The sequence below is a fragment of the Haliotis rufescens genome, unplaced genomic scaffold, assembly GCF_023055435.1.
Source record: "Haliotis rufescens isolate VD_foot unplaced genomic scaffold, xgHalRufe1.0.p SCAF_15, whole genome shotgun sequence".
NCBI classification, from domain to species: domain Eukaryota; kingdom Metazoa; phylum Mollusca; class Gastropoda; order Lepetellida; family Haliotidae; genus Haliotis; species Haliotis rufescens.
In genome coordinates this window covers 7,157,983-7,170,927 of record NW_025963835.1, presented here as the reverse complement: position 1 = coordinate 7,170,927, position 12,945 = coordinate 7,157,983, and the positions used below count along the sequence as shown (strand labels likewise).

Sequence of the window (12,945 nt, the reverse complement as noted above, 5' to 3'; positions counted from 1 at the left end):
ACATGTAAGAAGTGCCCGACAAGCAGGAAGTGCTGGACAAGTAAGAAGTGCTGGACAAGTAAGAAGTGCTGGACAAGTAAGAAGTGCTGGACATGTAAGAAGTGCTGGACAAGTAAGAAGTGCTGGACATGTAAGAAGTGCTGGACAAGTAAGAAGTGCTGGACAAGTAGGAAGTGCTGGACATGTAGGAAGTGCCCGACAAGCAGGAAGTGCCCGACAAGCAGGAAGTGCTGGACAAGTAAGAAGTGCTGGACAAGTAAGAAGTGCTGGACAAGTAAGAAGTGCTGGACAAGTAGGAAGTGCTGGACATGTAGGAAGTGCTGGACAAGTAGAAAGTGCCCGACAAGTAAGAAGTGCCCGACAAGTAAGAAGTGCCCGACAAGTAAGAAGTGCCCGACAAGTAAGAAGTGCTGGACAAGTAAGAAGTGCTGGACAAGTAAGAAGTGCCCGACAAGTAAGAAGTGCCCGACAAGTAAGAAGTGCCCGACAAGTAAGAAGTGCTGGACATGTAGGAAGTGCCCGACAAGCAGGAGGTGCTGGACATGTAAGAAGTGCTGGACATGTAAGAAGTGCTGGACAAGTAAGAAGTGCTGGACATGTAGGAAGTGCCCGACAAGCAGGAAGTGCCCGACAAGCAGGAAGTGCTGGACAAGTAAGAAGTGCTGGACATGTAAGAAGTGCCCGGCAAGCAGGAAGTGCTGGACAAGTAATAAGTCCCCGACAAGTAAGAAGTGCTGGACAAGTAACAAGTGCTGGACAAGTAAGAAGTGCTGGACAAGTAGGAAGTGCTGGACATGTAGGAAGTGCTGGATAAGTAGGAAGTGCCCGACAAGTAAGAAGTGCTGGACAAGTAAGAAGTTCTTGACAAGTAAGAAGTGCTGGACAAGCAAGAAGTGCTGGACAAGTAGGAAGTGCTGGACAAGTAAGAAGTGCCCGACAAGTAAGAAGTGCCCGACAAGTAAGAAGTGCTGGACAAGTAAGAAGTGCTGGACAATTAAGAAGTGCTGGACATGTAGGAAGTGCCCGACAAGCAGGAAGTGCCCGACAAGCAGGAAGTGCTGGACAAGTAAGAAGTGCTGGACATGTAAGAAGTGCCCGACAAGCAGGAAGTGCTGGACAAGTAAGAAGTGCTGGACAAGTAAGAAGTGCTGGACATGTAAGAAGTGCTGGACAAGTAAGAAGTGCTGGACATGTAAGAAGTGCTGGACAAGTAAGATGTGCTGGACAAGTAGGAAGTGTTGGACATGTAGGAAGTGCTGGACAAGTAAGAAGGTCCCGACAAGTAAGAAGTGCCCGACAAGTAAGAAGTGCTGGACAAGTAAGAAGTGCTGGACAAGTAAGAAGTGCTGGACAAGTAAGAAGTGCTGGACAAGTAAGAAGTGCTGGACAAGTAGGAAGTGCTCGACATGTAGGAAGTGCTGGACAAGTAGGAAGTGCTGGACAAGTAAGAAGTGCCCGACAAGTAAGAAGTGCCCGACAAGTAGGAAGTGCCCGACAAGTAAGAAGTGCTGGACAATTAAGAAGTGCCCGACAAGTTAGAAGTACCCGACAAGTAAGAAGTGCTGGACAAGTAAGAAGTGCTGGACAAGTTAGAAGTACCCGACAAGTAAGAAGTGCTGGACAAGTAAGAAGTGCTGGACAAGTAAGAAGTGCTGGACATGTAGGAAGTGCCCGACAAGTAAGAAGTGCTGGACAAGTTAGAAGTGCTGGACAAGTAAGAAGTGCTGGACAAGTGAGAAGTGCTGGACAAGTAAGAAGTGCTGGACAAGTGAGAAGTGCTGGACAAGTAAGAAGTCAATGTTTATGGTACCTAACAGGATGTTTGTAATGAAATGCTTATAACAGGATATTAATTGTTATTTTATTTATTTACAATATCAAGGGGTGGGATCAACTGCCACTGTCATTCAGGAGAGACTGTGTCACAACTAAACCTGCACTTGCTGAAGGGGGAAATCAGTTACATGTTGTTGGAAAGGTAAGGACAAGGATAAGTTTTATTCCACACTGAGAGGCCACAGGACCACAGTACAATTCTATTTTCAGGAGTTTAACACGTCATATTCTAATTAACAAAGCATGATAAATGAACATTAATAGTTTTTTAAGGCTATGATTATCAGTTGTCGACGCGATCGATATAAATGTTTGTTGAGTGGGATGTATATAAAAAGGCAGTTCTATACATTTACTTCTTAGGGAGGCAAAGATGCAGAAAACAGACAACACTCCAGACGGCAGTATAGTGTAAGTTGATATTGTATGCTATGCAGTTAATTGGACATTAGTAACCTGTGGTAATACTTCCTGTAACTCAAAGGTCACCAGGACAGTTCACATGAACGGACTTAAGAAATGCAAACTGCAGACAGAGCATGCAGCAAATAGGAATGAACTGTTGTGAAGGTCCTGTGAGAACCAAACAGATATTTGAGAGACTCATAAACTTATTGCAATTGCTCTTATTTTTATCTTCAGTGTATTGATGAGCTATTCTGAAATGGACACTGATGGAAAGTCTGTGAAAAGGACACTATCATATTCCAGTATTTTGAAATGGTTTATTTTTTTATAACAGTGAGAATTAGTGCATCAATGTTAATAATTGAATGTTAAAAATGTGTTAATAATTTACACTGTTTAATTCTATTAGCATTCTATAATGTAGTATACAGGGAGGTAACTTGTGTCACCATACTTATAGGGGCAGTGTGAGGGAGATAACTCTGAAAGGGTGTAGAACGAATAAGGTAGACGAAGGGGAAGCGTTACTGGGCAAGCCGGTGGGCGGTAGAATAGAATAACAGAGAGGGTGGTTGGATTTGTACATTAATGGAATAAAGATGTGTGTTGATTGTAGCAGCCACTTACGTGTGTTTCTGGGAAAGTATGATGATGACAATATTAATGCAAATCCTCTTAAAGCAACACAAAACATTTGAAAGCTATAATGTTGAAACAATCTTCGAACATTTTAATTTCAGTCCACCTCTCATAATGTGAAGGTATAAACTATCTTATGTAACATTTGTTTAGAGAAATACAACACTGAAAGGCTTATAAGTACTGGATACCAACTCTGATACTACTACAACCATTGTTACTAAACTACAACGAATAAAGGCCGGCCAAAGGGCCTTCCAAAATACATTCAAGGATCAAGCTTATTCAAGGATTGATGGTGAATCCATCAACTGAATTGTTCACGTTTCACATCAGCCAAAGGTAGCCGTAGCGTACATAAAGTATTCACAAAGCAATTCCCTTTAACCATAAACAGTTCTAAATGTTGAAGTGTCGTCAGCTGTCCAGGTGTCATTGATGACGTCAGTTATCCAGAGAACATGGATGAAGTCAGTTATCCAGAGAACATTGACGGTGTCAGCTGGCCAGAGAACATTGGTGATGTCAGCTGGCCAGAGAACATTGAGGATGTCAGCTGGCCAGAGAACATTTGTGATGTCAGCTGGCCAGAGAACATTGACGGTGTCAGCTGGTCAGAGAACATTTACAACGTCAGCTGGCCAGAGAACACTGGTGACGTCAGCTGGCCAGAGAACATTGACGATGTCAGCTGGCCAGAGAACATTGACGGTGTCAGCTGGCCAGAGAACATTGGTGATGTCAGCTGGCCAGAGAACATTGGTGGTGTCAGCTGGCAAGAGAACACTGACGATATCAGCTGGCCAGAGAACATTGATGGTGTCAGCTGGCCAGAGAACATTGATGGTGTCAGCTGGCCAGAGAACATTGACGATGTCAGCTGGCCAGAGAACATTGACGATGTCAGCTGGCCAGAGAACATTGATGGTGTCAGCTGGCCAGAGAACATTGATGACGTCGGCTGGCCAGAGAACATTGATGGTGTCAGCTGGCCAGAGAACATTGGTGATGTCAGCTGGCCAGAGAACATTGATGGTGTCAGCTGGCCAGAGAACATTGAGGATGTCAGCTGGCCAGAGAACATTGACGATGTCAGCTGGCCAGAGAACATTGGTGATGTCAGCTGGCCAGAGAACATTGATGGTGTCAGCTGGCCAGAGAACATTGACGATGTCAGCTGGCCAGAGAACATTGAGGATGTCAGCTGGCCAGAGAACATTGACGATGTCAGCTGGCCAGAGAACATTGGTGACGTCAGCTGGCCAGAGAACATTGATGGTGTCAGCTGGCCAGAGAACATTGACGATGTCAGCTGGCCAGAGAACATTGGTGACGTCAGCTGGCCAGAGAACATTGACGATGTCAGCTGGCCAGAGAACATTGGTGACGTCAGCTGGCCAGAGAACACTGACGATGTCAGCTGGCCAGAGAACATTGGTGATGTCAGCTGGCCAGAGAACACTGACGATGTCAGCTGGCCAGAGAACATTGATGGTGTCAGCTGGCCAGAGAACACTGACGATGTCAGCTGGCCAGAGAACATTGAGGATGTCAGCTGGCCAGAGAACATTGATGGTGTCAGCTGGCCAGAGACAATGATGGTGTCAGCTGGCCAGAGAACATTGACGGTGTCAGCTGGTCAGAGAACATGGACGGTGTCAACTGGCCAGAGAACATGGATGTGATAAGTTGTCCAGAGAATCTGGATGACTTTGGGTGGTCAGAGAATGGTGACTTCACCTGTCCAGAAAATAATATGATAACCTTAATATCCCATTAGTTCACATATACATTTTTTATTCTTGAATGTTGCATGTCTGTGTTTTTCAGATTTTGGTAGAAAGTCCCAGTTAAACAGGTGGTGAATGTTGCTCATAACAAACGTATGCATGTGTCTCTCAGCGACACGATTGGCACGGGTCTGAAACAAAAGAAGCCCCTTTACAACACAAGATCATAAGGAGCCTTGTCAGGATTGATGTATCGAAAACATGCATGATGATTATGATGACTCTAGATGACCTGCCAAATTAATAATAAGGAACAGGCACTTTTACATTTGTGATTGTAAATATTTCATATAACATTCACCATACAAAGCATGGGAGTGTACATGTGCTTATATATACTTGTACCTTTAACCACTCAAAGGTCTCTGTTTCATACTGCACACAATCAGGCAGTTTCATGACGTTATCCGTAACGTGCTTCTGGAAATGGAAGAATTAGTACTGACTGGTATATTATATAATGGGTAGTCTGATGGTATATATCTCGTGTTCTTTTCTTTTTTAAAAGCGTCCCTTGGCCACACCCTTTTCAGTTCAAGTTTCTTGTAGTAACGCATTCAGAATATGTACATACTTACAAAGTAGTGCCACAGCACTAAAGATCAAATTATTTCTACGGTGTTTTTAAGTTGCAGCTTTAACGAGTGAAGGACATTAGGAATAGGGTTTAGTGTTGCACAACAAGGGATAGAATATGGTATATGTATTTCTAACTTACCAGACATGGTGACAAATCGTAGTACATCAGTTGAAGCTGGACATGATTAAGGGATTTCTTTTTCAAAAACATGTACTTAAATGAGTCGCACTTCTATTCGTTCATAAATTATTATGTTTTGGTATTATGCATTAGCAGTTGTGAAGGATACAATGGGTGGGTCGAGAAACCTTGTGTAGTTGATCAGAATCTTTGTCTTCATCACATTTTCGTTGTGACTTTGAATAACACGTCTAAACTCTTTCAAATTCTAGGTGAAAGCAAAATACACGTTGAGGTGAGGATAGCAATACAAATTACAAGTCTTTGAATGGCGCAAGTATCACTTAGTGGATATTGCATTAACAAAGATCTTTAATTCAAAGCTCAGTCGTATGAAGGCTGTTTACGTAATGGTGTGAAAAATGACTTTGTAGATACTGAAAAGAAATTATCTTTTTAAATTTCAAAATATAAACAAGAAATAATCAAAATATGTTATCAATCATTTCCTTGTTGATTAAGTTAGAATAAGAATATTAATGTTCAACACGTTGTATGTGTTTTACAAAGAACAATCAGTGGAAACAACCCTTTGATGGAAACTATTTGAAACATACTTCCGTGAAAACAAGCAAAGAGCAACTGGTATTGCGATCATAGCAACACCGATACAGATCAGCATGTAGAGAGCGTTGTAGAACGCATTGGTGTAGTAGAACAGTGGAACCATGACAATGCACACAACGAGGCTTGTGATGAGAAGGCCACACAGGCAGACACTCCACGCGTGACATGAGCTGTCAGACAGGGAATAGAATCTCATTTCCCGGGATCTGTTCGCAATATCTTTGGCCTCTTGATACACGTCTTCGGCAAACTGTTTGAGATTATGTTATAATCATTGATTTATAAATTTATTTCTTAGAATATTTTTATAATTTATAACATTACAAAAGAAATTTTATATATATATATATATATATATATATATATATATATATATATATATATATATATATATATATATATATATATAATGTCTTGTATATATCACGTGTTCACGTGTTCAAACGATACCCCGTTAATTGATTGAATACTTCATGATGATGCCTCCTGACTTCACACACGTTTGTATTTTAAGAAGCATGTTTGACGATGTACTTACATCAATCCTCTTACTCAAAACACTTCACATTTGGGTCTTCTCTTTTATAAGGGGTGTAATGAGACAAATTAACTTGTTTCAACGTTATAAAACTACATTGAGGGAAAAAGAATGCCTACAAGCAATCAGTTACACATATATGCCAACACAAAGTGGCATTAGGGATCCTACCTCGTTTCCAAAACGTGAAAGCTCAAGTCTTTGGGACTCTGTTAGATCTCCGAATGCCCATGATGGCCCTTCACACATGAATGTTGAGCATTTACTCCCCTTAATCGTCATGCGTAAACCACTTCCTGTTTAAAAGTAAAGTTGTCGTAGTCGTAAGGAAGTTTCAAAATTTACATTTGTTTCCTTTATTCTTAAATTATTCGGCAAAATAATCTTTTTTCTATTTAAATAATGTTTTTCAATTTGCACAACACATAATGAAGTGATGTGAATATACGGCGTTGTGATGTTTACCTTTCATCCTTAAAAAGTTGATAACACGTGGTTGAAGGTCATCATCTGAAAGAAAGAGAGACCAATGACTGAAAGCACATACAAAGCATTTGTAAATCAGAAATCAATACATTATACATTAATAGCCTTTGCAATCCGTGTGCATGAACGCGGTTCCTACATTTACAGTGTCCTTATGCTTGTTCTTGTATGCAGTTACCTTTACTTAGTGGAGTTCTATTATTGTCAATGTGCCCCGCCAACACATAAGGTGCATTTCTTGTGGTCCACGCTCCAATTGCCGCATTGTTGACATTACATTTGCAACATACAATCAATCAACATATTTCAAGTTGGAATAACTCTATGTTTGTTGCGATAACAGCCAATGAATGTGACCGAGTTGATAAATAGCTAACTGTGGTATTCTTGGGGGCACGGGTGGCACAGTCATCTAATGCGCCACGATTCGCTGTGCAGAGTAGTGTCCCTTGGGTAGTGTCACCTATGATTGTGGGTTCGAATCCCGGTTCGCCCCGATTATGTTTCTAGGTTTGTCAGCACCATACCCGTGCTCGTGGGTGTCACCGAAGTGGTAAACGTCTGAAACCTGCATCACCTCGGGCTTTCCTCCCACATTAAGCTGACACGCCGTGATATAACTGGAATACTGTTATAAACGGCGTAAAACCCAACTCACTCACTCACTTACTCACTGTGGTATTCTTACCTATTCTGACCAAAGTATGCATGTGTAAGACATACCAAATTAGGTGTGCGGTAAGATAAATTCGGTGTCCATCGTTCCCTCGGAGGACATGGGTTGATGTACCTTCTATGTTAGTTCACGTTCCCCGACCCCGAAGATTGAATATGACATCAACCCATGACCTCCTCGACAGAGTTTACATAGTTGATGTACGGCATAAGTATATGTATGGCTGAAGTTAATGAGAGGGTACATTGGCAATTGGATTAATTTGAAAACAGAGATAATCAAATAATATATTAAATCGTCAGGAATGCCACAAATAAGTGTCCTTGGCATTGTACTAACCTGAGTATCTAACAAGCAGCATAACATGTCCCAATTGGGTACATCTTGGGAGATTTAGTTGTTTTCTAATTCATTACGTTTCTTTCCTTTGTTTCATTATATCATTCTTCATTGTTCTTTGTGTTTTATCGCATTACATATTTGTTAATAATTCTGATGTCATTCATACAATGAAACAAAACACACAGCTGTATATTATGAATACTTGTCGGCTAGTTGTTGAGGCACAATGACATTGTTACCATCCTAGATTCTCATTAGCCGTCTCTTACGTCAAGCATGGGGTACAGAGGACGCTTACCCATTGCAGCAAGAGCCCGAATGGTTCTATTCACATGGTCCTCTCCTTTGGGAACATCAATGTAGTTGAACGTCTTGAAAATGTCTGGTATTACACACGGCTTCAACAGAAGCGGTATTATTCTGTTCTGTCGTTCCTCCATAGACAACACAAAGGCCCAATCTCTTTCTTGTTGGCACCATGAACTTTCAAGTGACTCTGGTGTCAGTACAAACACAACCTTCGTGCTCTCAGCGATCCCTCTTTGTATCAACCCCGGTATGCCTTGACCGGCCACAAAGTCTCGTTTTTGCCATAGACACTTAACACCATGGTTGCCCTCAAGAACCTTCACCAGCCCCTCTACCCATTCGGTGTCTTCTTCACAGTGAGAGATGAAAAGATGATGTGACTTCCCAGCGGGAATATCAGGGATTCTGTCATCCAACCTCGCAGGTGAAGTTGTATTGTAGGCTGCAGACTCTGATCCAACATGTAATTGAACAAGATGATGGCCACTTTCCTCAAGTTCAAGTTTTGTTTCTTCATTAGCTTCCATCCCAATCTGTAATGAAATATCATCAAATGATCCTCCTTGTGATTCAGTTTTGCAAATGTTGTACAATAGTGTTGTTATTACACATACGTACCACCTCGCATGACCCAGCGTATAACTAAGCGTATTTTGTGTTCTCCCGATATTAGAAATGGTGAATGTCTTGTTTTTAATATTGTTTAAGGCACCACAGTGGACATGTTCAACTACGTCTAATTCGCTGCGCAGATGTTTTGTGAGATTGCGTTCCGGCTCGTCCTGGTTATGTCATGTCAGCACCATGCCCGTGTTCATGGGTTTCCCAAAGGTGGTGGACGTCTAAGATCTGCATTAAATATCGGGGAAAATGCTGGACTGACGAAGCTGAGTTGTGAATGCATGCTCTTTCTGATGATGCAATATTTTTTTTAAAATCATTGTGGTTTTGTGGTCAGGGTTTTATCCTGTTACAAAATTGGGCGAGGGATAAAGGAACGGAATACGTTCGACCGTCCGTTCGCTTCTCAATCGGGACAAAAGTTTTGAAAACCTATTTAAGTAAGAAAAATAAAATTTTGCCCACTGATGTTACCGCCACCATCTAAAATGTGTTCGAAAATTATATTCAATCTTAACAGAGTAAAGGCCCTAGCTCCACACTTTCAACTTAATGCATACTGACTGAAATGGGGACAAGTTTTCTCAGAAACTACATAAATGAAAGTTTGCAAGCTTATCTGAGAGGTAGTTAGAGATATCCAGATTGAGCTATTTTTTTCCAGAGACACCTCCATTGCGACATTTTAATATTTTGTACATCTGGTCTTCAAAGGGGATAGGTTTCCCGAGTAACTACATGAAAGTTTGCATGTTTATTAGAGACACTTGTTTTAACATTAACTTCCATTTTATTCACTTCCATCTGAATTCTAATTTTCCCCGTGGCGGGGGATAGTGAAAGCGCTGTTTTCTTGTTTTCTCAAAAATATACTGAACTGCAAAAGAAACGTCACCCCAAGTAACATTGCATGAAAAGTTGTCATTTAAATATATGGGTAATTTTTGTCAAAGTTTCTAAAATTTAACATTACCTTGTCAGGAAAAATGAAATTTGATGATAAAAAAGCAGATGACAATAAAACCTATCGCCGCAAATTGAAATGCACATGCTTTCCCCCATTTCTTGCCCTATAAAAATCCACCCAAATCGGATAACATTCATTCCTTATTGAATTGCTACCACATGCCAAGATTGACAAGAAAAAAGCTACACCAAGCCCTTGGACGATTGCAAGCTGGACAAACCGCCCGACAAGTAGCCAATGCATTTCAAGTCCACGTAAGGATCATATACAGGCTGCAGCAATGGTACCAGACCACCAACACTACAGATGACCGACCACACAGTGGAAGACCAATGGTCATCACCCGATGTCATGATCGTCAGATTGTGCGACAGCATCTTCAAGATCGCTTTGTTACTGCTGCGGAAACTGCTCGACAGACAATGGGGACACACCAGCGACACATTAGTGCGGACACCGTGCGTCGACGATTGACGAGCAGACACCTCCACTGTCACAGGCCACACCGAGGACCCATTCTGACACCACGTCATCGCCAGGACCGGATATGTGTATAATTTTTTTAAGTATATTCAAACATCATCATGATCAGCATTCAGCTTCATTTGGTGCCGTAGACATTATATTACAAAAAAATGTTTTCTCTCAGAATACATTGCACAAATTGTTCTTAAACGATGTGACTGTCTCTGTGGTCTAGTTGGTAGAGTGTGTGCACCGATAGCGGAAGGTCAATGATTCGATCCCCGGCCGCATCATTCACAGCAAAAAAAATGCAGTTTCCGGTATACGGATACCTTCCGGGTACCTCCGGACACTTACCCAAAAAGCGTCTGGGAATCCGGTGGCAGAAACCTTGCCAGATACCAGATCCATGGTATCTGTAATCCTCACTTGAAAGTATGCCTCCTGGAATCCGGGTATCCGGCACCGGATACCTCAATCTAGGTGTCAAAGAATCCAGCACCGGATACCCCACCGGATACCTCATACTGAGTTTCCAAAAATGTCACAATTTGGGGGGTGTATCTTGTTCAAATAAGCGTGAAACACCTAAAAATATATTTGAAACTAACCAAGAAAATTGAACATTGCTGAAGGTATCCGGCAGGTATCTGGATAAGATTTTTCAAGATGTCTTTTTCCTAGTAAATAATGTTAACCTGGGCATATCAGATAGCTGTAGTAATATTCTGTGTTATTTTAGTTGTAAATATCCCCTTAAAGTTGAAATCTATGGGCATGTACTTTGGGTGAAAACATTTTTCAATGTCATATATATTTCATTTTAGATGTTCAGCGTATTAAATGAAAAACTATCAGTCCTGGTATGATGATATCCTTACATTTCATCTTCATATTCCCAGTTTGTTCTAGCTTTGTGGTTGAAGCGTCTGATTCACCAGATCGGTACAATGTGTGAAGCCCATTGCTTCGTGTCACCTATCATGATATTGTTGGAATATTGCTCAAAGTGGCATAACACCATACTCACTGACAAAAAAATGAAAGTCTCTGGCTATGTGCTCACTTGGGCCTTTGTTCCTGGTGAGATTAAAAGATTATTTTGGAATGGTATCAGTACTTGTTACATCTAGACAGTAGAGTTTCATTGAAGTTTAAAACAGAATATAATTGCCCCAAATAGGTGCATAAGACTAAAGGAATCCACAGAAAACCCCTAATAAAGAACCAGTACATAAACATATCAATTTATTTTTTCTACTGACATGGAACTAAACACTTTGTTCAGTGAGCTGTATTAATTGTAGGAAAACATTCAGGGCATTAGTATATTTGATATATGTTCAGCACCTATGTTACTTCTTTATGCTAATGAAGCTAAACAAAGAATTTGTTTAGATAAAAAATCGTATTTATTGATTGTATGACATTTCACTGGTTCAGTAACCAGAGGTGTTGGCAAGAACTTTCAAATACAGAAACAGATGCTTCAATGCCATTTTCTAAATAAACAAATTAGTCAAATCTCAAAAGAATTTCAAGTTAGAAGAATATCTAACGTCAATTGTGTTTGTGCAGTAAACCACAAAAGTCATTCAGATTTGTATAGTCAGCGTCAGTGTACACCACATAAACATAGTCACACTGCTGTGGTATTAATTCCTTCAGATTTGATTAGTGTCGTAATAAAACCACCCACAGAATCACACTGATGTGGCATTATTCATAAAGAATCATCACTTTCTGAGGTGAACCTGTTGGTTGTTCTGGGGAGGATAATTCATCATCCGGTGAGTCCTTTGTATGACTTGTCTGAGCTGGTGTCACTGTGAAATCCAGGTACCTGAAACAATTTATAACATCTTTAAAAGCTTGTTATTAAAAAAATAAGAAACACACATATAATGACAAAGTGTAAAAAGTTGTTATCACGATCCGTAAGGTAAAGACAATTTATCAAGCAACTGATATTTAACCATGTTAACCAAACTTCGAACATGTAAATAAGCCATAGCAAACCGTAAATTTTACAGAAAAAAACAAAATTGTATCTGATCTTCTAAAAATAATTCCTGTAGTGCCACAAGGCTCACCTGAATTGTTCTCAAATGTTTGCATTACATCAACAAGGAAGGGTAAACAAGGCAATGCAAAATTGCATAAAACAGGTTCTTATACATAAAAACAGAACTATTCAAAATTATCAAAACATTCAATCACACAAGTCATGTAAGTAATCTCAAAATACTATATAATGAGTGAGCAAGTTAGTATAGTTTCACACGGCTTTTAGCAATATTCCAGCAATATAGAAATGGGCTTTTCACACAATACCCATGTGGGGAATAGAACCTGGGGATTCGGAGAACACTTTACCCATTAGGCTACCCTATCATCCCAAATATAAAAGAAAGTAACATTAGGATTTCATACAACAGACATTTTCACCAAATATCAAGTCACTATACAACTGATTGAATTACTGATTAGAAGAGCAAATACATTTCAATGTAGCAGCTGAATCAGACTTAATTTGAATCG

The 12,945-nt window shown here is 40.4% G+C and overlaps 1 protein-coding gene across 1 annotated transcript in view; it reads right to left on the bottom strand.

The window, feature by feature from the left end:
• Positions 1–2,942: 2,942 nt before the first annotated feature.
• Positions 2,943–12,945, bottom strand: part of LOC124126897 — a 31,688-nt gene continuing 21,685 nt past the window's right edge. The window contains exons 2-8 of the mRNA XM_048396096.1: positions 8,341–8,884; positions 7,004–7,048; positions 6,710–6,834; positions 5,543–6,250; positions 5,392–5,427; positions 5,019–5,093; positions 2,943–4,804 (exon numbers count right to left, since the gene is read on the bottom strand). Coding sequence (XP_048252053.1) covers positions 5,936–6,250; positions 6,710–6,834; positions 7,004–7,048; positions 8,341–8,878 — 1,023 coding nt within the window. The 5' untranslated portion in view covers positions 8,879–8,884 and the 3' untranslated portion in view covers positions 2,943–4,804; positions 5,019–5,093; positions 5,392–5,427; positions 5,543–5,935. The remainder of the gene's footprint in view (positions 4,805–5,018; positions 5,094–5,391; positions 5,428–5,542; positions 6,251–6,709; positions 6,835–7,003; positions 7,049–8,340; positions 8,885–12,945) is intronic.